Source organism: Ursus americanus, chromosome 17, assembly GCF_024610735.1.
Source record: "Ursus americanus isolate L20-20 chromosome 17, mUrsAme1.1.p, whole genome shotgun sequence".
In the NCBI taxonomy this organism is placed as follows: Eukaryota; Metazoa; Chordata; class Mammalia; order Carnivora; family Ursidae; genus Ursus; species Ursus americanus.
The window spans coordinates 49,939,436-49,965,107 of NC_142143.1; the positions used below are offsets into that span (position 1 = coordinate 49,939,436).

Sequence of the window (25,672 nt, forward strand, 5' to 3'; positions counted from 1 at the left end):
AGTATGTATATTTTACTTCAATTTTAAAACGGGTGGGGTGTGCGTGCACATGTGTAGGTAAGGGAATAGATAAAACAAGATTGGAAAAATGTTAAAGATTATTGGATCTAGGTGATAGATGCATGGTGTTTCTTTTCAATTTTCTCCATTTTTTGTATGATTAAGAATTTCCATAATAAAAGTTTTAAAGGCTTAAGAAACATAATAAGCAAATAAAACAAGTATCTTATTTATATCTTGATTTTAACAAACCAAAAGTGAAAAGACATTTTTAAGACAATAGAGGACATTTGAGTAGGGACTGGGTATTACCCAATACCAAAGAATTATTGATAATTTTGTTGGATGTGATAATGATGTTTTGTAAGAAAATGTTTTATTTTGAGATATGTTCTGAGATATTTAGGGGTTAAATAACAATGTTTGTGATTTCTTTTTTTAAAGGATGGTAATACAGATAGCTTAGAATTTCTACGTGTTTTAAAAAAAGAATTTCTATATGTTTTCATATGTTTATCTTTAAAAAGGTATCAGTTTTAACTTTAGTGCTTATTTAAAGTGATTTTAAAACTAACTGGATAATAAAATAGGCTTCAACTTTGATTATGTGTGACTTGAAATTTGTCCTTGAAGGTCAGAAGGAGAGTTCTACCACTATCTTGACTCAGGAAAAGCATATTTCTTGCAAAGTTAATTCCTGAAGGCAACATATTTAAAATGCAGTGATTTAAAATGCACTGTGTGGAATGTGGTAATATGTATAAGACATACAAGACAGTTCTCTGCCTGCAAGTTACCTTCAGTTTAAAGGGAGTTAATACTTTGGGTTTTCAAATTAGAACTCTGTCACAAATGTGAGTTCTGTAACCTCACATGGATGTATAGGGACCACTATAACACATACACAGTGCTTTTGAGATAATCTATGATAAGCCTTTCCAGCTGTAAAGCATTACACAGATATATTATTTATACAGAATATCCAGAAAAATGAAAAAAATACAGGAAAAATAGAGCTTATCATTAGATCAAGAATTTTTCTTGCCATACTATTTGGGTGAATTTATGTTTTCTAGCTGATGAAAATATAAAATATCTTAAAATTAATGAAAAATTTCCCCTCATTCCAAAATTGAATAATGGAGTCTTCTGGCACTAGACTTTTTATTATTTAGTCAAATAAAGTTTATCATCTATGTAAAAACAAATATTCTCCGAATGGTCAAAGAAACTGCAACTATATAGAAATACAGACTCCTAAATCTAAATTATATTTAGGACGTATGTGAAACCTCAATTCATATATGAATCGATTTTTAGTATAAGGAGATTAGTGTGCTTTTTCTTATGAAATTTGTTTTGTTTGTTTATTTATTATTTTTTTAAAGATTTTATTTATTTATTGGGGGGGAGGGGCAGAGGGACAAGCAGGCTCCCTGCTGAGCCCATTCCCCAGGCAGTAAGACCTGGACCTAAGCTGAAATCAGACCCTTAACCCACTGAGCCACCCAGGCACCCCCATTTTGGTTTTTCTGAAAGAAAAGTTTGGTATTACAGTCTTATCGTAGGTGCCACAAGAGAAAACTGCTTCTGTATGGATCGCGGCAAATTGCTGACTAATGGGAAAAATAAGAAAGTCAGTTTGAAAGTAATTCTGCTGGTATTCTTTCTGAGCTTGTGCTTTTCTAAGCTCATCAGTTTGTGAAAACTACATTCCTGCTATTTTGGCAGTTCTCCGAGAATAGAGGAATTTTATAGTTATTTTTTAAATGAAATGTGATTATAATTAGAAGTGGATGTATAGGGAAGTGGGATCTCAAAGCTCATTCTTATTTTATTTAGACTTAGTGTGTGCTAAGCACAGACTGAAGTATCAAAACAATGGGATAGGTACTATCATCCTCCCCGTTTTACAGATGAGGAAATTGAGGCACAGACAGACCAGGTAACTTGCCCACGGTAATTACTCAGCTGAATAGAGGCATCTAGAACTCTGATCAGCCTGTCTGACCTTATATTCATGTTCTTCTGCCTCTGTGACTACTTTTTTTTTTTTTTTAAGGTTTTGTTTACTTATTTGAGAGAGCAGAGTGTGAGAGAGAGAGCATGTGAATTGGGGGGAGGGGCAGAGAGAAAGGGAGAAGCAGGCGCCTGTTTGAGCAGGGAGGCCGACGTGGGGATTTGAGGCCAGAACCCTGGGATCATGACCTGAGACAAGGCAGACGAAAAACCAACTGAGCCCCCAGGCGCCCCCTGCCTCTGTGACTTCTATCACTGAATTCTTGATGATCGTTTCTCTTCCAAGGTCTCCATGAGAAAAGACACTGTTTTTTGGGAAGTGTTAATGTTTTTGTTAATACAAAAGGCTCATAGAGGTGCCTGGGTGGCTCAATTGGTTAAGCGTCTGCCTTTGGCTCAGGTGATGACCCCTGGGTCCTGGGATCCAGTCCCGCATCAGGCTCCTTGCTCAGAGGGGAGCCTGCTTCTTCTTCTGCCTGCTGCTCCCTCTGCCTGCCACTGCTTCTGCTCTCTCTCTCTCCCTGGCAAATAAATAAATAAAATCTTAAAAAAAAAAAAAAAATAAGAGGGGCTCATTGATTGGATAGAGAATGTCTTAGATTTCTTTTTTTTTTTAAACGGGGGAGGTAGTGGGCAGGAGCCAAGATTCCATGTAGTAGTATTGGGATAAATGGTTGGTATCAAGATTTATGGAGTAGGTGGTAAAAATATTTTTAATTCAAATCAGAAATTCTAGGAAGTCTCCATCAACCTACACAGAACATGAGACGCCTCTCCTACCATTACTTCACACCCTTCTTTTCTTTCTTTTTCCTTTTTTTTTTAAAGATTTTATTTATTTATTTGACAGAGATAGAGACAGTCAGCAAGAGAGGGAACACAAGCAAAGGGAGTGGGAGAGGAAGAAGCAGGCTCCCAGCGGAGGAGCCTGATGTGGGGCTCGATCCCATAACGCCGGGATCACGCCCTGAGCCGAAGGCAGATGCTCAACCGCTGTGTCACCCAGGCGCCCCTCTTTTTCCTTTTTTTAAAAAATAAGCTCCACACCCAACATGGGGCTTGAACTCACGACCCTGAGATCAAGAGTCATTCACTGTACTAACTGAGCCAGCCAGTATGAAGGTAGACAGGTTACTTAACCTCTCCAACATCCTATAAATGCAACAGTAATTCCCAGCTCTGCCCCCTTAGTGGGACTGAATGAGCTAGTCCATGAAAAGTGCCCAGGACAGGTACACAGATCACGACAATGGGGTAAAATAGGATTAGTGTGATATATAAGAAGTGTGGAAAAAGTGCTATGGGAGAGGTTCCCTATTCATGGTGGGATTAGGGAAAGCTTTAAGGAGAAGGTATTCCTCTTTTCAGCAAAGCCAGCTTTTCCTGAACCGTGGAACACACACGGGTCAGTGACAACAGATGAATGCATTTGGTACTCTGACATGGCAGGAAATAACTTTGAATTCCATAGTGGAAAAGTAATTCCTCTTCCAACTAGTCCAGTCTCAATGGTTGGTGCCAAAAATGGCAGCTCTCTAACACACGCTCATCTCCCTTTCTGTTAGAGAGGGGCCTCAGGCTTGGAATGTGTGCATCAACTTAGAACTTGGGATGGTTTCATGCTATTTGTAGTTACCTGCTATTTATGGCACATGATACTGGTTCTCCCTGTAAAGTAGTTGATACAAAGTTTTCTTTATAAAGAAACTTCTCAGGGTGCCTGGGTGGCTCAGTCGGTGATGCGTCCGTCTGACTTGGTTTCAGCTCCGGTCCTGATCTCAGGGTCATGAGATCGAGCCCCTGGTCGGGCTCTGTGCTCAGTGCGGAGTCTGCTTGAGATTCTCTCCCTCTCCCTCTGCCCTTCCCTCCCAGGTGTGCGCGTGCGTGCTTGTTCTCTCTCTCAAATAAATAAATAAATAAATAAAATCTTAAACTTCGCGATACACAAAAAGTGAGTTGATTTAAAGAAAAAATATGAAGCAAATAATATCATATATGGTTTATGCAGTATGGTAAATTACAGCATGTGAACAAAGTGTGAGCTGGGCTATGAAAGAGGACAACAGTTTCCTAGGGACACTGAGAGTATTCCTGATGTGGTGGATACAGCTTGAGTAAAGGCACATGGGGAAAAGTATGTCTGAGAGTAATAAATAGTTCAATCTAGGGAAAGTAAGGTTCATTACTAATAAGTAATAAAGCTAGAAGCACAAAACTATATCAAAATTCCATTAGTAACAAAGTTTTACAAACCTGTCATTAATTGCTGATATTCCTCAATTGCTGTTTCTTATCATTTTTTACATGGAAATTTTTTCTTGTGTTTCTGTAGATCTGAGGAGAAAATTAAGCACTTCAGTCAACTTAAATCTGAACTTTTTCTTAAAGAAAATACTTTAAGGAAGATACTTTGCTTAATTACAGAACTTAAAGTAGCAGCCCAGAAAAACTTCATTCTGAAACGACTTTTCTGGAAAGTAGGTGTTTTATTTTTAAACTTTGAAACTTGTTCCACCTGTTTATCAAATGCAGTATAATCAAGCATAAAGTAAAAGAAATAAATGTCTTGTATTTGGAGGCTTTATTTTATTTTATTTTATTTTATTTTATTTTATTTTATTTTATTTTATTTGAGAGAGAGTATGTGGAAGGGGGTGAGGAGTGCAGAGGGAGAAGGAGAGGGAGAGAGAGAATCCTCCGGCAGACTCCCCGCTGAGTGTAGAGCCCAAAGTTGAAATCAAGAGTCAGACTCAACTGACTGAGCCACCCAGGAGCCCTAATAGAGGCTGTATTTTATTTTATTTTATTTTATTTTATTTTATTTTATTTTATTTTATTTTATTTTATTTTATTTTATTGTATGTATTTATTTAAAGGATTTTATTTATTTTCAGAGAGAGACACAGCAAGAGAGGGAACACCAGCAGGGGGAGTGGGAGAGGGAGAAGCAGACTTCCCGCTGAGCAGGGAGCCCGGTGCAGGGCTCAATCCCAGGACCCTGGGATCATGACCTAAGCCGAAGGCAGACAGACACTTAACAACTGAGCCACCCAGGCGTCCCTGGAGGCTGTATTTTAAAATGTTGACTATATTTAATGCAATCATGACTCAGTACTTGAAATGTTGTGATGTAATCAATAATGTGTTACGTGTGTTGCAGGGGAGATGGGGAAAGAGGACAATGGTAGCAAAAAGATGGTACCTTACATGGGTTGGGTTGGCAAGTCAAAGAGAGATAATGAGAAGGGAAGCTTCTGGCATGCAAGATGTATGAGTACAGACATTGAGATGGAAAAGTAGATTTCAAGAAGTTTTACCTTCAGGTATCCCTACAATAAAAATATAATGAAAAAAGATGACTTTTGAGGGTAGGACCGTTATTTTTTTCTTTATTAACATATAATGTATTATTTGTTTCAGGGCTTACAGGTGTGTGATTCATCAGTCTTACACAACACACAGCACTCACCACAACACATACACTCCCCAGTGTCCATCACCCAGCCACCCCATCCCACCCCCTCCGCTCCAGCAACCCTCAGTTTGTTTCCTGAGATTAAGAGTCTCTCATGGTTTGTCTCCCTCTCTGGTTTCATCTTGTTTCAATTTTTTCCTCTCTTCCCCTATGATTCTCTGCCTTGTTTCTCAAATTCCACATATCAGTGAGATCATATGATAACTGAATGTAGGACTGTTATTTTTAAAAAGGTGATTCCTGGGGAGTCAAAGCAACCTAGGCCTCACTCAGCAAGTTACAGACTTACTCTGTAAGAGTTACTTAGTTTCATTTTCAGTTCCAGGGGAAAGGATTCAGAAGCCCCAGTGAGTACTAGTGTGGTGCTCATGAGGCCTAAGTGAGGGGGTGAGCCTTGCCTTGGATCGAGCCCATGTTGATGGCTATATATTGTATCCTAATTCTGGCCAGTGGTCTTACAGTTGGCAACCTTTTATTGAGCAGCTGTAAAGTGCACAGCTTCCCCAAACATGCAAGACAGTCCTGACCATTTCTTAGATTCTAAATGCTTCTCATGTAGGATGACCAACCATGTGGGTTTGCCCAGACTTGGGTGACCAACTCTCCCAGTTTGCCTAGGACTGAGGAAGTTCGCAGGATATGGGACTCTCAGTACAAAACCTAGGACTGTCCCAAGCAAATTGGGATGGTTGATCACCCTAGTTAGAGGGCATATTAGCTACACAGAATAGTATGTCAAATATCCCATAACATTGAAACAGGTAACAATGATGTTCTGCTACAGTCTAAATGCTTATACTGGATACACGCTGTTAGGAATAGACTATTCAGGTTTTGAGTCCAACACTTCAGAGGATTGTGGAGAATCTAGGGACAGGCATCAAAATGACACTGAACATGAACAGGCTAAGGAAACTGGTGTTATGTCCCACCCAAACATTCCTCTCCAGTCCATCCCCCACATAGCAGCAGTTTATCACTGATTGTATGACCTCACTGGCTCAAAAACTTCTGATGGCTCTCCCTAAGTACACACACTTTGGCTTTGGCATTTAAGTCTCTCCACTAATGACCACTGTCACAGATCCCAAGTTTGGACAGGTACGGCCTTTATTTTAGCCGGGGAAGGGGTTTCAGAAAGGGGCCAACATCTACACAGGGCAGGCACTGGGCGAACTAATCTAGCTGTAGATGGTCCCAGGGAAGGCACAGTGCTCAAGGGTGAGAGCGATCTCTACATAGAGCGCAAAATGAAACAGCAGGGCATTCCAGCACGTGGGTGGATTACACCCAAATGTCTGCACAGTTGGCACCAGGAAGATGTGATTGTTGAGAGTTTGGCAATAGGGCCTTCATGGAATGTGGGGTTGGGGAGGTGACAAGGATATAAAGGTTGTCAAGAATAAATCTAGCAGGTGACAGGGGACTGGCAAGGGACATCCCACAGGACCCAGAGAAGTCCAGTTAGATAAACTGGACACCATCAGGGGACTGGGTTTGAAGCAGATGGCTAGGTAGGAGAACAGAGGTACTTCCTACAGGTTAGACGAGGAGAAAGGGTGTTGATGTTCAATACCAGAGTGTTGGTCTGGAGGCCGATTAAGTGTCGCTAATCCTAAAATGGGCCTGATGCAGGTGGCCTTGGCTGTGGAGCAAAAGACAGATGTAGAGAAAGAGAATGATGCTAGGCCTAACCCACTCAACCCCACACTTCATCGTTTTCACCTCCCTCCTCTAAAAGCTCCAGCCATGTGGGATGACTTGAACACCCTGTCCTTTCCGGCCCTTCCCGTTTTCCCCTGCTGTTCACCATCTCTGGGCTACTCCTTCCATTTTCTCCTGTTAAATCTCTACCCATTCATTCTTCAAGGCTCAGCTCAAATGCTGCTCTTCTGCTTTTCCTGTCATCCTCCATGGGGAACTTTGGAAACATCCTCTTTCTGATCTGTTATGGCAGAACTTTCTTTGATGTTCTTTAATCTGTGCTGTTTGATAAAGTAGCCAGTAGCCACATTGAATGTGGCCAGTGACTAAGGAAGTGAAATTTAAATTTTATTCCGTTTAACCAATCTAAATTTAAATAGCACTGTGCAGCCAGTGGATACCTACTGGACAATGCAGTTCTATGGCATTTCTCATAGCACGTTCTCTTTGATAATTCAACAAATATTTACTGCATGCCTGTTCTGTGCCAGGCATGGGAATAGGCATTAGAAAAGCGAGCGTAAGTAAGATACTATCCTCAAGATTAGCACAGACATTCTCCTTTTCACTATAGTCACTGGCATATTCTTTTTTTTTTTTTAAGATTTTATTTATTTATGTGACAGAGAGACAGCCAGTGAGAGAGGAAACACAGCAGGGGAGTGGGAGAGGAAGAAGCAGGCTGCCAGCGGAGGAGCCCGATGTGGGACTCGATGCCGGAATGCCGGGATCACGCCCTGAGCTGAAGGCAGATGTTTAATGACTGCGCTACCCAGGCGCCCCCACTGGCATATTCTTATTAACCATTATATTCTATAAGCTTCTTCAGGACAAGGATGTGTCTTACTCATCTTTGTATTCTAAGGCCTAATGTAATGCAATGTTTATACCAGGCCCCATAATCAATTCATACTGAACTGAAAGTTTATTCTCTTGTGAAAAATCAACCTGATCAGAAATCTGGGAATAAGAAACAAACTGAGGGTTGCTGGAGGGGAGGGGGGTGGAGGGATGGGGTCACTGGGCGATGGACATTAAGGAGGGCACGTGATGTAATGAGCACTGGGTGTTATATAAGACTGATAAATCACTGACCTCTACCTCTGAAGCCAATAATACATTATGTTAATTAATTGAATTAAAAAAATGTTTAAAGAAAGATGTCTTTTAAAATAAATTTATCTATTTAAAAAAGTGAAAAAAAAAAAAAGAAGTCTAGGGATAAAACATTCATGTTCCGTTGCTTAATTCAAAGCATTGCAGCTGTTCTTTAATGTAGTGTCCTTAGATGGACTAAAATAGATCCTCTAATTCAGTTGTCAAAATTGAGAGGCCAAGGGGAGCCTGGCTGGCTTAGCTGGTAGAGCATGTGACTCTTGATCTTAGGGTCGTGAGTCTGAGCTCCACGTTGGACGTGGAGCCTCCTTAAAAAAAAAAAAAAGTTGTTAAAAAAAAAAAAGAGAGAGGCTAAAATGAAGAGAGAGGGAAATAAAAGGCACATGGGCAGTCTCCTATTTGTGGTCTTTCCACACGCGGTCTTAGTCCCCTGCCCACCATCATGACACCAAGACCCGGTAGCCTTATGTTCTCTCTTTCTAATCTATAACCATGATCTAGTCTCATATTCATTTATACAGAGTTAACATATGTAACTAACAAAAGTCAACATTTTTATCTTCTTCTAAGAGCTTTTTTTCTTTTCTTTTTATTAAGTAGGCTTCATGCCCAGTGTGAAGCCCAAGGTGGGACTTGAACTCACAACCCTGAGATCAAGTCCTAAGGTGAGATCAAGAGTCAGATACTTAACTGAGCCACCTAGGCACCCTGCGAGCTTTTTTCTTTAAACAGTTATCACAGCTTTATGACTAAGCAGTGGTTTTCCAACTTTGTGCTGGGCTCCCTGGAGAACATGAGGTTGTGTAAAGCTTCCTTAGGAACCTGCACTGGGGTGGGGAGATTAGAGGCATCTCTAATTTTTGGTTCCTGGGTAAGATGATGGAAAATTATACATATAATAATTTCATATAAATAAAATCTTACAAATATATGTAATTGTATATAAATATGTATTATAAATGCATATACACAATTTTCCCTTTTGAAATAATCTGTATGGGGTATAATTTTCTTTTAGGTAATCTCTCTCTTTTTTTTTTTTACAATGTTCTTACAAGTAAATTTTAAATTATGAGAACATTTTTTGGTAGAATATGCTTTAGGAGTACAGATACCATGTCTGTCTGTCTGCTTTGCTCAAGGTAGTATCTCACTACCTAGCATCAGCATCTGCTACACAGCTGCCATCAGTAGTTATGTGTTCAGTGAATGAATGAGTGAATGAAAGAGTTCTTCATTCATGTTCCCTCCTAATGCTTTATGTTTTTCCAGGGTTCTTTTTTAATTCAACAATTTTTTTTATTGTGGTAAAATACACGTAACGTAAAGTTTACCATTTTAACCATTTTTAAGTATACGGTCCGGTGGTATGACGTAGGTAAGCTGTACGGCTGTGCAACCATCTCCAGAACTCTTTTCATCTTGCAAAACTGAAACTATACTCATTGAACAATAACTCCCCATTCACCCCTTTCCCCAGCCCCTGGTAACACCATTCTTCTTTCTGCTTCTATGAGTTTAGCTTCTCTAAATATCTCACGTAAGTGGAATCACCCAGTATTTGTCCTTTTATCACTGGCTTATTTCACTTAGCATGTCTTCCAGGTTCCGCAATGTCGTAGCATATGTCAACATTTGCTTCCTTCTTAAGGATGAATGATATTCCATTGTATGTAAAGACCACATTTTGCTTATCCAGTTTCCATTGATGGATACTCGGGTTGCTTCCACAGTTAAGCTACTGTGAACATTACCATTGTGAAATATGGGACACCTTGCTTTCAATTCTTCTGGGAGTGTACCTAGAAGTGGGATTGCTGAATCCTGTGGTAATTCTATTTCTTATTTTTGGAGGAGCCACCATACTGTTTTCCACAGCAGCTGTACCATCGTACATTCCTATCAACAATGCACACAGATTCTAGTTTTCTCACATCCTTGTCAACACTTGTTATTTTCTGATTTTTTGGAGTTTTGATTTGCATTTCCCTGATGATTAGTGATGCGGAGTATTTTTTATGTGCTTATTGGCCATATGTATATCTTCTTTGGAGAAATTATTGGGATATAATCTACATATAATAAAATGCACTCGTTCCAAGGGTTCGGTTTAAAGAGTTTGACAAATGTATACATCTCTATAACCACCACCCCAATCAGGATTTCGAACATTTCTATCACCCCAAAAGGCTACCTCATACCCTTTGGCAGGCAGTTTCCTCCCATCCATGGCCCCGAGCAATCACTGTGCGTTCTGTCACTATAGATTAGTTTTACCTGACCTAGGATTCCACTTACCCAGAAATGTACACTATGTACCCTTTTGTGCTGGCTTCCTTTGGCGTAATAGTTTTGAGATTTCTCCATGTTGTTGCAGGTTGGTGGAAGATATTTTAAGAATAAAAGTTCCTGAACTAGTGAGCAGGTGGGAGATCACAATAATAACGGAAACATTTATTAAGCACTTATGATGCACTGAGCACCGTTGAGGCTTTACAGAAACTATCTTATTTCAACCCCATCAGATGACATTAACTCCATTTTAGACATCAAATGAGTCACAGAGTGTGTAAGTAATTTGCCAGGTATCATACAGCTAACCAGTGGCAGAGCTGGGACGTGGACTCAGAGTTAGTGTATAAAGCCACCACACTGTGCTCATTTACCAGGGTCCTGGAAAACGGCAGCTCTTCTCAGAGGGCCTGGCATACACCCTGCTCCTTCTCCTCTTGTCCCTCTCTCCACCTGCCATCCTCAGCCTCTTCTCATGCCCTATCACCTAAATAAAGGTACACATAATATCTGTCTGAACGAAGGGTCTAATTTGTCACTAGTAAACCGAAGTCCTGGGGGAAAAAAATGAGTAAGAGAGGAAAAGAAAAGAGAAGCAATTACATTATCTTTCTCATTAGTACCAACTTGCCTGATTTCATGGGCCAGTGATTATTTCATGCTCGATTTATCTCATGAGACTGCACAGAAGCACCAAAAAAACTGGTGCACTCTTAAGTCAGTGTTTATGTTGTCAGAGACGTCAATCAACATTTCCACTGTATTAACAGAATTATTAGTATCATTCTTCACTGCCTTCATTAGGCTATACCAGTGCAGTGCCTGTGCTTGCAGGTTAGCAAACGTTTTTAAAAAGTGCTGTTCTAGCCATTATTCATTGTATCCTCACAAAGGCCAAATTACTTTGGAAAGGCAGGAATTTTAGTGGCCTCCATTTAATATAGTATTCCCAGGTAACTGACTGAGTTGCCTGAGATTCTATACCTACTTCTGGAGGGTCTTCAATATTAATGGTAGAGCCGAGCCTACTGGGCATCTCTTAGTCTCACCCCCCAGGCTTTAGCTCTGGCTCTGTTCCCCAGAACAGTGGTCTCCTGGTTCTAAGTAAAAAGTGTTTTCAGGGGCGCCTGGGTGGCTCAGCAGTTAAGCGTCTGCCTTCGGCTCAGGGCGTGATCCCGGCGTTGTGGGATCGAGCCCCACATCAGGCTCCTCTGCTATGAGCCTGCTTCTTCCTCTCCCACTCCCCCTGCTTGTGTTCCCTCTCTCGCTGGCTGTCTCTATCTCTGTCAAATAGGTAAATAAAATCTTTAAAAAAAAAAAAGTGTTTTCAATTTGGGTTATACTATTATTAATGAGAGATATTATGATTTACTTCGTCCCCAGAGTATAAATAATTTCTTCATATTTTTATTATGTAAAGATAGAGTTTTACCACCTGATACCTAATAACCATCTTCTTTCCTGCTTGCTTTCACAGACTAGTGACCTTTTCTATTTCCTGGTGAACAAACTTCATGAGTACTTGCCAGAGTCTAGAGATAAGAGCACACTTCAAAATAAAAGCCAAAGGGCTGATGAGCTGGTGTAAGTACCAACTGGATAGTCATAGATTTTTCTTCCCCTAGGATATTAAAGATAAATGGAAGGCACTGGACAAAATATATACTGTATTAATGATTAATGGTGCTGCAAGTTTTGCTTCACATAGATTTTTAAAAACAGCATTCATTTTGTTCTACATTTTAAGGGGGGGAGGGGCAAAGGAAGAGTGAGAGAGAAAACGTTATGCAAGCTCCATGCCCAGCTCAGAGTCTGACACAAGGCTAGATCTCACAACCCTGAGATCATGACCTGAGCTGAAATCTGGAGTTGGAAACTTAACTGACTGAGCTACCCAGGCGCCCCTGTTCTACTTTTTAAAGAAAGGCTATGGGGGCACCTGGGTGGCTCAGTCAGTTAAGTGTCTGCCTTCAGCTCAGGTCATGATCTCCGGGTCCTGGGATTGAGCCCCTCATGGGGCTCCCTGTTCAGTGGGGAGTCTGCTTCTCCCTCTCCCTCTGTCCCCCCCTCCTCCCCCTCCACTCGTTCTTTCTCTCTTAAATAAAATCTTAAAAAAAAAAAATAAAGAAAGAAAGGCTATATAAGAAACTAGTAATATTGCTTGTCCCCCCCTCCCCCACAAATGGGCATCTGGAGGAAAGACACCTTTCACTGTATTCTCTTCTTTACCTTTGAAATTTTGAGCCAAATATTACTTACTTGAAAAAGTTAAAATTATTAAAAATAATTTTATTTTTTAATTTATTTTTAAGATTTTACTTATTTATTTGACAGAGAGAGAGCGCACACAAGCAGGGGGAGTAGCAGAGGGAGAGGGAGAAGCAAACTCCCCACTGAGCAGGGAGCTCAATGTGGGGCTTGATCCCAGGACCCTGGGATCATGACCTGAGCTGAAGGCAGATGCTTAACCAACTGAGCCACCCAAGCACCTCTAAAAATAATTATAAAATACTGTGTGATTATCAGAAAAAAATGTTAAGGACAAAAACACCATGAAAATGACTTTTAATCCTGACATTCAGCTATCAATTAATTCATTCAACAAATATTGTTGAGTGTTTACTATGTAGCAGTCACAGAGTAGGCACTCAACCAATGTTGACGATTAACATAAAGAATTTCCTTCCCGTACATTTTTCTATATAGATATTGGAGAGCAATTCTACCAGGGATTACTAATTTTGTGAAATTCTGAACTTATAATGCAATCATGCCACTTCTGTGCTTTTTTCTCTTTGTTTTCTAGAGCATGCATTGAAATTATACAGACTCTGGGACTAATGTTCAGAGAAACAGAAACTGAGTCATCACGCCTGAATACGTTGGCAGCTAAGAAGTGAGGTCTTTTAGAAGACGACACGGGCACCTTGTAGTTAAAATCCATCAACTACTCTTCTGAGTGTCTTCCAAAACTCACAGCTCTCTTATTTCTCTCTTCAGTTCCCTTATAAGTATATTAATCTCCTTTGTCTCTCCACTTCCTTCTGTGATGAGCAGATTAATTGGTACATAGTGAGTTCTCTCTGTCTCTCTGGATTATTAAAGGCGCAAAGATTTTCTTAGCGTAATTTTATCTTTGGTCATTGTCTGCTGAACTTGAAGAAGCCCAAATGCCCCATCATACATTAAAAGCCAGGGGTTCTTCACTAGAATTTTACAGAGTACCCTTAAACCCACATAACAGAAAGATTACATTGCAAAGGCAATAGTAGGTTAATAGTAGCTTCATTTAATATATAATTGTGTGACCTTGAAGTGAACGACCGTGGGGGGGTTTGTTAACATACAGAGTAAGCTGCTGTAATACAGATACACTAAACTATGTGGCCCACAGAAGATAGAAATTTACATCTTTTTCACATACTAGTCCAGAGTAGATAGTTAAGCTTTCCTCCAGAAGATCAGCCAGAGACCTAGGTTCCTTCCCTTCTGTTGCTCTAACATTTTTTATTATGTTATCTCTGTCCCCATGGTTGAAGCTGGCTGAAATTTGTGACTTCATTAAACCCTATGGGATGCAGGAAGAGAAGTAGAAGGCAAGCAAATTTCCTTTTAAAGAGAGGGATAGAAGACTTTTCTGCTCACATTCTATTGATGAGAACTTTAGGCATATGCCCATATCTAGCTGCAAGAGAAGTTGAATGTGTCTGTAGTTGCATGGCTCTGTACCTAGCTAAACTTTGGATGGTGATAGGGACACCTATTATTAAAAGGAAGAATGAAAGAATGTATAGTAGGGGGACAATAGCATTCTTTGCCACAGAAAATATGTTTGCATATTTTGTATTTTATCTGCTTGAGCTTTTTATATGATTTATAGACTATGAATTACATCCTGAGCCAGTGTTCCAACTATAATCTTAATTTTTTTTCTACCCTCATCAACTGTTTATTTAAATTTTCTGTATTAGAAAGTAGAAGGAAAATGAGGGCCATGGGCTCTAAAACATTTGAACCAGGGAGAAGAATAAAAAATTTTAGTAATGTTTGTCCTGGCTATTTATTAGAGAACTTAACAAATGAATTTCGATGATAATATCCATGAACATTTCTTAAGCAACTTGCTATGTGCCAGGGACTATGGGCGTATTATGCTGTATGCCAGGATGGCCAAACATTTCTATAAAGGGCCATAGAGTAAACCTTTTTGGCTTTTCAGGCCACATAGTCTCCGATGTAGCTACTCAACTTTGCCACTGCAGCATAAAAACAGTCACAGACAATATATAAATGAATGGGCACAGCTCTGTTCCAATAAAGCTTTACTTATAAAAACAGGCTCTGGGCTATTTGGCCTACAGGCCATAGTTTGTTGACCCCTGCTTTACAGCAAACAAGGAAGACACACCCTATTATTTTCTTTGAATACTTTTTTTTAAATTTTATTTTTTTAAAGTAATCTCTACACCCAACATGGGGCTTGAACTTATAACCCTGAGATCAAGAGTCGCATGGTCTACCAACTGAGCTAGCCAGGTGCCCCCTCTGTATACTTCTCTATGCAGGTGATAGTACCACTCCCCCAATCTCCAGGATAGAGATCGAGATTACTTCTTATATTTCTATCTTGCCACACTGAATTATTGCTAAATCATGTTACCCTTTTTGTCTACCTCTCTCTGTCCAAGTTGAAAAACCATCATTCTTGCTAACTTCTGCTCTGTTTTAACTGTTCTGTCTCAACTTGGTTTGGCCACATCAGCCCTACTATAGCAAGCCTCTCTCCTGATGTGACTAATTCTTTTCATGTATTTCAATGCATATATTATATTGCTATAATAGAGTCTGGTCATGATACTAACTTTTCAGCCAATTTTTACATGCACAGGGTCAAGTCTTGTTACCTGTAGCCTTAACTAGCACAGTTAATGTCTAATATAACTGCATTAGTCTTCTATTACCCTGTAACATATTACTGCAAACTCAGTGTCTTAAAACAATATAAATTGTTTATCCCACAGTTTCTGTGGATCAGGAAATCTGGACATAACTCAGGTTGGATCATCTTGCTCTGGCTCTCACAAGGTGGCAGTCAAGGTGTTGGCCAGGGCTGCAGTTGCATCTGAGGCTTGGGGTCATCTTTCAAGCTCATTTGGGTTTTTGTGGCCAGAATTAATTTCTTTATAGCTATAAACTCATGATGGCTTGCTTTTTGGCAGGAAACTATCTCTGAGCTCAGAGAAGCTCTAAGCACTCTTTAAAGGGCTCAAATGAATAATCAGGCTCACCTAGGATAATCTCCCTTTGATTAACTCAAAAGTCAACAAATTAGGAATCTTAATTATGTATGTAAAATCCCTTTACCTTTCTCATCTAACATAACATAGTCACAAGAGTAAGAGCCTAATATATTCACAGGTCCTGTCCATACTTAAGGGGAAGGGATTATTTAGGGTATATGTACCAGGGGCAAAAATCTTGGAAGCCATATTAGAATTCCGCCTACCATAATAACACAGTCCCGACTTATGAGACCATGAGTTTGCCTTTCAAGGTCTATATATATATATCATAAAATATATTGCAATGCATTCAAAATTCTCACATTGGAAATAATAACCATTTAAACAATGAAAGTATCAAAATTGGCACCATTTTTTAAGGCTGGGATGTCAATCTTCTAAGTCTGTATTTTTGGGAGGAAACTACCATTTAGATTAAAATTTCTTCTATTATTGACCTAGCGGATTTTAAATAGTGTCGGCAGAAGGAGGAGATTTCAAATTGAATTCCATTTGAGCAAATAAAAAAGTATTTAATCATTTCAGCATTTTTCTCTTTATTTTTTTTCATAAGTAAAGATTTTATTAGCTCAACTCAGTTCAATTGTATTCTTCTTGAAATGTGCCATAAATCCATTCATATTTTAATCCTGTTATGGTTGAATTCATATATTATCACAGAAAGTGACCCAGAATTTGAGATTTCCTTCCCTTAACCCTGGATATGTGACACTTTGAAAATAAGCTGTTGCTGAAAATAAAGGACTTTAATTAAATAGAACAGTAAATGGAATGTCATTTCAAACTTAATATCAGGAAAAGCTTCTAAATGAAATGTTTTGTTGATTTTGGAAGGGTCTTCTAAAAGTTAAGACTGGCCATTTTAAAGTAGCCCGAATAAAACATTAACAAATATCCTGTAGGACATACCCGGCTTTTTTGAGAAGTGTGCTGACATGATTCCTCTTTTGCAGATATAAGAACTGACTTGCTTTTTGAGTTGGAGAAAGGAGGGGAATTCTGTTTTTATTAAAATTTTGGTTAATCATGAACTTCTAATCATGGTAATGATTTAAGTGACGGTAAAAAGATTAGGAAGCCTTAAATATTACTAAACAGCGATTGTTTATAGTCTCTTTTATTCCATTATGAAAAGAATGCTTATGATTATAGAGGGTTTTTATATAGTCCTATCTGTACATTCTTTTACTACTGCCATCTGTCAAAGCTACTCTGATACTGTCTTCAGTTAGCCAACTGATTTTCCTAGTGATCTGCTCTTGGCTCCTTTTCAACTGTACATGAATTTTATAACACATATGAAGACGGTATTGCCAAATCCCATCTCCTCAGAATGCTCCATTTGGACTGTGATTTTTTTCCTTTTTCCTTTTTGAATAATAGAGTATATTATTCAAACATACAGTAACAATTTAAGTGAGTTATTAGTGTAGGTTAATGGATAGTATACTGCTTTTGAAAGGAAAAGACTTAAAGTAACACTAGTTTTATTAACTAACAGCTAGTAGTCTTCAGTGGAACAGTCAGCCTCTGAAATGCTTTGTTTAAAAGAAGAGCTCCATCCTCTTTTTTTTTTTTTTTTTTTGAACTGTTGGTGGGAATATAAATTGGTGCAGCCACTCTGGAAAACAGTATGGAGGTTCCTCAAAAAAACTAAAAATATAAGTACCATATGATCCAGTAATTCTATTTCTGGGTAGTCATCCAAAGAAAATTAAAACACTAATCCAAAAAGATATATGCAACCCTATATTTACTGCAGCATTATTTACAATAGCCAAGATATGGAAGCAACCTAAATATCTACCGATAGATGAATAAAGAAGATGCTGTGCATACATACAATAGAATATTATTTTGCTATAAAAAAGAATGAAATCTTGCCATTTGTGACAACATGGATGGACTTAGAGGGTAGTATCCTACGTGAAATGAGTCAAAGACAAATACCATATGATTTCACTTATACATGGAATCTAAAAAAACAAAGTAAACAAATACAATGAAAAGAGAAACTGAGTCATAAATACAGAGAACAAACAAGTGGTTGCCAAATGGGAGGGGAATGGGGGGATGGGTAAAATAGGTGAAGGGAATTAAAAGGTACAAATTTCCGGTTATAAAATAAGTAAGTCATGGGGATGCATAGGGAATATAGTTAATCATATTATAATAACTTCATTTGGTGACAGATGGTAACTACACTTATCATGGAAAGCAACTGATAATGCATATAATTGCTGAATCACTATCTTGTACATCTGAAACTAATATTCAGTTGTCAACCATATCTTAATTAAAAAATTTTAAAAACAGTTCTAGAGTCAGAAAAACCTGTGATTAAGTAAGCATTTTAAGAAATGCTTCGTATGGCAGTTTCTTGTCGCAGAGATATACAGTGCATGTGAGCATATGAAAGCTTTTGAGGAGTCCAGTAAAGATATCCAATGAATTTGGTTTAGCCAAGTATTTCCTATACCTCTCTCGACCACAGAATCTATTTGACTATAATATTGCCTGGAATAAACAGTCCATAAAAAGCCCTTTGGGGCACGGGGAGAGCCCTTTATAAAAAACTGCTATAATTGAAATCTCCCAAACTTCCCTTAAGTCCAGACTTACTAAGTTTTCTAAGCTATGTGAACTTCTAGAATTATACTTGCTTTGAGGGGCACCTAGGTGGCTCAGTCTGTTGAGATGGACTCTTGATTTCAGCTCAGGTCATGATCTTAGTGTCGTGAGATTGAGTCCCTGTCAGACTGTGTGCTGGGCATGGAGCCTGCTTAAGATCCTCTCTCTTCCTCTCCCTCTGCCCCCCCAACCCCTGCGCTCACACTTGTGCATGCTCTCTTTAAAAAAAACAAAACAAAACAAAACTTGCTTTGAGTCAAAAGACCAAGATTATATATTTTCATTTAAATGTTTTACCACCACTCAATTGTTTGCATGTCCAAGGATCCAAAAGTTCATTCAAGAATGGTCTGCAATGCTTTATATTTTTAATTCTATTCAATGTCTGCAAACTTGGCTTTACTGTTTTACTTTTCAAACTTTATTCATTAATTGCCTTTTATTTATTTTTTTTCAGGGGAACATTGTTTAATCTTTTGGTAATTTTAATTAGTGAACCTCAGATTCCAAAATCTTGTCCTGTGTTTGATATCCAGTTGGTGGCTGACTCAACTTTAGTTGAGATGTCTTTTGATGCTGAGGTGAGTTGAGAATTTGGGGGTAGACTATATATAATATATAGGGGTGCCCTGGCTTCCTGTCTTCTAATGTGGACCAAAACATTGTAGAATATAGAAATATAATTAAAGAGTAAATATTTTGCCATTAACCTCAAAACTTGGATAGCTAGTCTGTCAATATTAATGTATCTATTTTATATGTTTTAAAGTATGTATACTAAGGAAAAATTAGTATTCAGTATGCATTAGATAAATCTATTTGTCTAATGTATATGTATATGTATGTATATGTAATTCCACAGTAGAGGCCTAATAGTAAAAAAGTACTGTCCTTTTTTTCTTTTTTAAGATTTTATTTATTTATTTGAGAGAGAGCGAGGGTGAGAAAGAGAGCAGGAGGGAGGCGGAGGGGGAAAAGCAGATTCCCCGCTGAGCAGGAAGCCTGATGCAGGACTTGATCCCCAGACCCTGAATCATGACCTGAGCTGAAGGCAGATGCTTAACCAACTGAACCCCCTTGGTGCCCAAAAAAGCACTGTGTTTAAAAGATTTTAGGGTTAACTCTCTTGCCTTAGTTTACCATCTCCTTACCTATCTAAGTAGCACAAACTCAGTGAGAATTACCTGTTTTTCTAAGGTTTTACTAAAACATTAGCAATATCAGACGACCTAGAAAGCACATGTTCTGAGAGAATAAATCAGCTTATTATTAGTTTATTTTGAGCAGGACAACACAGAACTTTTTTTAAAGGATGGGATATGACTTGATAGTTCTTAAACACAGAATTAGAGTTATGTTTTAGAAAACTCTTAGATGTATTCATTCCCTCAATAAATATTTACGGAAACTCTGAGGTAAACAGTGTGCAGGCAGTGGGGTCCAAACGAGAAGCAAAACAGACCCAACCTCTGCCCTCACTGGTTTATAGTCTGGTTAGAGAGACAGATGTTAATTAAATATAACATGAATATAATATTCATATGTATGACTATTATAGAACGATTCATATATATGAATATTAGAGAGTATGTGGAGTACCTATGATACCATTTTCAACAGTGGAGTAAGTGGATGAGGGATTAACGAGTGGGATGGAAGCAAGACTCCGGCGGGGGTAAGAAGGTAGTGCAGTCGTCCAGATGAGGAATGACAGAGGCCAGAGTGAACCTATCCTCGACGCCCGAAATGAGACTTAGGCTTCATTTTAGAGCTCTCCTAACTTCCTGTACTCTTCTTTCAGAGCTCTTGTCTCAGTTAGCAACGATGCAATTATGTATTCGATTGTTAGACTATTGTTTGTTCCCCACTATCTTCCATGAGGGCACGGTCCATGTCTCTGTTGCTTCCCCATTGTAACCCCAACACTTACTACAGTGTCTGACGCATATTTGTTGAGTAAATTAATGAAGAAAAGAAAAGGGATGGTAGTTGTAAAGAGGATAGATTCCAGAAATTTTTAGGAAATTGCATCGATATGTTGATGTGAAAATAATTGTGAAGATTAGATGACTTTTAGATTCTGGCCTGGGTGTCAGCTAAGAATTACAGCAAGAAGAGTAGGTTCAAAAGGGACACAAGGAATTTGGTTTTGGATTAGCTGACTTGACTGCCTCTGGTATTTCCAGATTAGTGGGCAGAATAGATAGGTCCGAGTTTCCTGCTTTTGGACTTGGAGATCTTTTGCACCTGGGCTATCAGTGCAGCCATGAGCAGATCATATACGTTTTGGTTCCAAGGTCTAACAGAGCGGGAGATTTCAAACTAGAGCTCTTTCTTGCAAGGAATAGTGTCAGGGAAGATGTGTTGGTCCACAGACATAGTTCCCATGCACCAAGTGGCATATGGGCTAGAAGAGTTACTTGAGGCTAGAAGACAGCCTCACTAACTGGAGTTCTTGAGGGCAAAAAAAAAAAAAAAAGGTCTCTAAGCCCTATATTTACTCATTTTACAAAGGGAGTTGTAGTTCACGCTGGGCATAAGCCTAAATTTCCCAGAAAATCTCCTACCTTAATTCTAGGGAGCATATTTTAGTAGTCTTGAAAGGATGTAGGGTTATTGATCTGAATGGTTTTGCAAATCAAGTATGCAGTTTTTGGTGTGTTAGTATTCTGTGGGCCATTGTATCTTCTTTCCCTGATCCACTTTCTTAGACATTATTCAATGTGTAGTCTTTTTATGAGCGCCATTTTTTTTTTTTTTGAGAATGTCTGAACCAAACAGAATGGGAAAACTGACCACACTCATATTTTCAGTTAATCAAAAATTTTTCTGTAAGTACCTAATGGTAACCAGGAGAAATTGCCATTTTTTTTGGCACTGCCAATTATATTGTCTTGATTATTCAAAATTCTAGTTACAGAAGCTTATCGTGGAATATACAGATACAGCTACGGCACTTTTATATGAAATACTTCTTGTCTTTCAGCAGGTACGATATATATTTTTATCATACATATTATATTGCATGATCGTTATCCGTATCATATAACTATTACATACCTATGGTTATATACCACATGAATAATAATATACCTTTAATATGCTTGTATTAGAGATGGTCTCCAAAATCAGCTGACTTAAATACTACCTTTGCTCTTAAGTACTCATCCTGTTTATTTTCCTAAATACTGATTTTATTTTTTCAATTTTTTTCTAAATACTGATTATACAGATTTCATTAATCAAGATAAAATGTATTTGAGAATGAATATCCTTTCATGTACAATTTGGACTTCATGAACATAACTTGTTTATTCCCTTGAGTCTTTCAGGGCAATCTTGGATTGGGATCAACAAAGTTTGCTATTAGCTGGATGATGTCCTTTCTACAAAGTCGTCCTCCCATAGTAAGTACAGAGAAGCGAAAACAAAACCTTCACTCATAACTAATTAAACAGGTGCTCTTGTGCTTGATTAATAAAATACAAATTTTATCTTAAGTAGTCATATTTATAAAACAGAAGCAAAATGTAAATCTGATGGTTTTATTATTTAATTAAAATAAAGCATTTTTATATTTGGGGCGTGAGTGCTTAGCGTACTGAAATGATAGCCTTTTAATTTTTTTTTTTTTTTTTTTGAGAGAGAGAGCATGAGCAGGGAGGGGCAGAAAGAGAGAGAGAGACAATCTTAGGCAGGCTCCACACTCAGCACAGAGCCTGAAGGAGGGCTCAATCTCATGTCCCTGAGATCACGACCTGAGCCAAAATCAAGAATGAGATGCTTATGGGGCACCTGGGTAGCACAGTGGTTAAGCATCTGCCTTCGGCTCAGGGCGTGATCCCAGTGTTCTGGGTTCGAGCCCCACATCAGGCTCCTCCACTAAGAGCCTGCTTCTCCCTCTCCCACTCCCCCTGCTTGTGTTCCCTCTCTCGCTGGCTGTCTCTCTCTGTCAAATACATAAATAAAATCTTAAAAAAAAAATGAGATGCTTAACCAACTGAGCCACCCAGGCGCCCCCCTGAAATGATCTCTTAAATGTGATCTTCATTTCATGAAAAAACCCTAAAATATATTCTGTAGGAAACAGAATATATTAAAATACTAGCTGTATAAGTAAGTGAAAATATCAATGTTTGTCTTTTTAAAAAAGATTTATTTGAGAGAGAGAGTGCGAGAGTGAGCAGGAGGGAGGGGCAGAGGAGAGGAAGAGATTCCTCAAGGAGACACCCCCCCCCCAGCAGGGAGCCTGACAACACAGGGCTGGATCCCAGGATCCTGAGATCATGACCTGAGCTGAAATCAAGAGCAGGCTGCTTAACCGACTGAGCCACCCAGGTGCCCCCTGAACATTTATCTTAAACACCGAGTATGAGGTGGCGAGTATGAATTAACACTTGGGATCATCGGGGCACTCTGTCCTGGCTACCACTATCCTAGTCCATAGTACCGTCTCTGTCCTTGACATTATAATCACATCTGCATGGTCTGTCCCTATTTTCCCACCAGACTAGTCAAAGGGATCTACTAAAAAAAGCCTGATTGTGTCGTGCCTTGCTTTAAATCTCTCATAAAAAAAGAGATAGCCTACAAGGCTCATCTAGTCCCTCACGTTCCTTATGTGGGCCTCTTACTCACTGCCCACCTCCAACACCCCCAACTCCATCACAGGACCTTCACTGTTCCTTCTGTCTGTCTGAAATGCCCTCCTTTCTCCACGTTAAATTCTACTAATCCTTCAGGCCTCAGTGCCCCTTTCTGGGGCAGGGTGGGGGGATGATTTTCTCACCTCTGACTAGATCAGATTCCCCATTATTGGCGCGCTTAGTCATAGCTTGGTGTCTTCCTCCTTCCCTTCACAGGACTTGTTACTGTTGCAGTTGGCCTTTGTTGGTGTTACTGTTTGGTTCTTCCCTGTGGTAGCCATTAGTGCCCACATACGTTCTGGCTCTTTCTCCTTCCAGGCACATGGTAGGATTGTACTTCCCTCCCCACTTGATATTCTCTGTTTTTGCTTTCGCCAATGGAATGTGAGCATAAGTAGCCTGTGTCACTTCTTGCCAGAAGGTTTAAGAGCAAATGCATGCTTCTCTGCATTCTCTTTTCCTTCTGGCATGGTGAGTGGCAGCACTCCATACAGTCCTCAGTGACTACAGTGAATAGAACCCCCTGCCAACCCATAAGAGACATACAGTGTGAGCAAGGAGTAAACCTTTGTTGTGAAATTTGTTACCACAGTATTTCGTGGACTTTGTCACTGCAGTATAACCCAGTCTGTCAAGACTGACACAATGTCATTCTCCCCCAAAAGACTCCAAGTGCCATGATGGTGGGAGCTATGTCTGTTGTGGTAGGCACATAACGGATATTCAATAAATATCTGCTGAATTAATTCTATAAAAATTTATCCCATCTCTTCTCATTTCCCCAAACTTAATTTTCCTTTATTCATTCATGTACTCGTACATTCAATCAACATACATTTAATGGGAGATCTCTTCAAAAAGTAGTAAACCAAACAATTTTCATTGCTAATGGAGGATTTGACATGACATAATATGTCTTTTTTCATATACAAACACGCCTCTGTTGGCCATCGATGGTTTCCTACTTTGGGCTATTTTCTATCGTTATGCTGAATATGTCCTCAGGAATGTAGATTTTCTTGCCAGATCCCTGTGACATATGTTTACAAAAATCTGGCTAGGGCCAGAGGTACACTTGGCAGTATTACAGCCAGCTGCCTTATACAGAGACTGAGCCCATGAACTTGGCTCCCGTAGCAGCACACAGACGCTAACTGGTCTCTGGCCCACTTCAAGGCATGTCATAAATTTCTAGTCATTCATAGCAACAGAAGCTCTTATGTGCAAGATGCAAGATCCTTACTTTTTCTGTGAAGTGGTTGCAGACCCTATCATCTGAACTGATGTATGAAGTCTGGGGGTACTAAGGACTCCAAGCCACAGGGAAGTTTCTTTATCAACCTCTAGGGTTGGCTCACCAAAGGAATTGAGTTGAGTATGAAGTCAGTCTGTGACCATCAAGTATGCCAGGATGAAAGGTGACAAAAGGACCACTAGCCTTGTTGAAAGTTTCAATATTAACTCTGTTCTAAAGAGTATGGGTAGAAACAGGCCATTTGAGAGAAATGTACACGCAAGAAAGCTGTTGTGATCATTGAATCCACCAGCATGTCAGTCAGCTCTGGCTGATTCTCTTACTTGGTTAGAGCAAGATGCAAAAGAAGTTAGAAATTTACTCCCCAAATGGTCATTGCTTTGTTCTACTGCTCCAGACTCTCCAACCTCAATCATCTGTGTCTGCCTGACACAGTATTTAATCAATATGTGTATACAGATCTGGACTGGAGAGAACCCAAACCACCTGTCCTACTTGGGAAGGGCCAGTAGCAACATCGATAGAAAAGGCAACACTTTTACTGATACAAAATTAATTGGCATGCAAAGGGGCATGCTGGTTAGAGCCTGAAATGACACTAGAGTTCCTTTCTGTTTTTACAGTAGCCTACATTTATGGATAGTTGATCGAAAATGTGCCCCCCTCACAAACACACACACACACACACACACACACACACACAAAAGACTTGTGGAATCCATTGTTCTTGGTTTTTGTTATTTGGTACTGTTTTGTGTGTGTGTGTGTGTGTGTGTGTGTGTGTGTGTGTGTGTGTGTGTTTTCTAAACTAATCTCTACACCCAGTGTGGGGCTTGAACTCACAACCCCAAGATCTAGAGTCACATGTTCTACCAACAGAGCCAGCCAGACGCTCCTTGGTTCTGTTTTCAATGGCTTTTTTGTGTGTGTGAGAAGCAGCAACTCAATAACTTCACATTCTTGTTACTATTTCCATTTTAGAAATGATAGCAGACATACTCCTGAGGAAAACCCCAGCTAACAGGGACATCAACATCACTTGCTTGTGTCAAGCCCGGTTTTCTTTGCTTTCTCACTTAGTGTTTCTCAAGGTGTGGTCTGAGGAACAAAGCCATCAGAATTGTTTATGGCAAATATCCTGAGGTGGGGCTCAGGATTCCGCATGTTTATTGAGCTGTCTAGGTGATTTTTAGGCATATTAAATTTTGAGAACCACTGCCTTGGAAGAACC

At 39.3% G+C, this 25,672-nt stretch overlaps 1 protein-coding gene and 1 long non-coding RNA gene across 4 annotated transcripts in view; one reads left to right on the top strand and one right to left on the bottom strand.

The window, feature by feature from the left end:
* Positions 1 to 25,672, top strand: part of C17H12orf56 (chromosome 17 C12orf56 homolog) — an 87,856-nt gene that overhangs the window by 54,369 nt on the left and 7,815 nt on the right. For both annotated transcript variants that reach the window (XM_087869001.1, XM_045789671.2), the window contains exons 6-11: positions 4,352 to 4,496; positions 12,084 to 12,190; positions 13,413 to 13,502; positions 18,998 to 19,121; positions 21,455 to 21,529; positions 21,873 to 21,947. In XM_087869001.1, coding sequence (XP_087725127.1) covers positions 4,352 to 4,496; positions 12,084 to 12,190; positions 13,413 to 13,502; positions 18,998 to 19,121; positions 21,455 to 21,529; positions 21,873 to 21,947 — 616 coding nt within the window. The remainder of the gene's footprint in view (positions 1 to 4,351; positions 4,497 to 12,083; positions 12,191 to 13,412; positions 13,503 to 18,997; positions 19,122 to 21,454; positions 21,530 to 21,872; positions 21,948 to 25,672) is intronic.
* LOC123787178 (uncharacterized) overlaps positions 1 to 25,672 on the bottom strand; it is a 76,757-nt gene that overhangs the window by 17,863 nt on the left and 33,222 nt on the right. For both annotated transcript variants that reach the window (XR_015727203.1, XR_015727202.1), the window contains exon 3: positions 4,273 to 4,353. This is a non-coding gene — a long non-coding RNA (uncharacterized LOC123787178). The remainder of the gene's footprint in view (positions 1 to 4,272; positions 4,354 to 25,672) is intronic.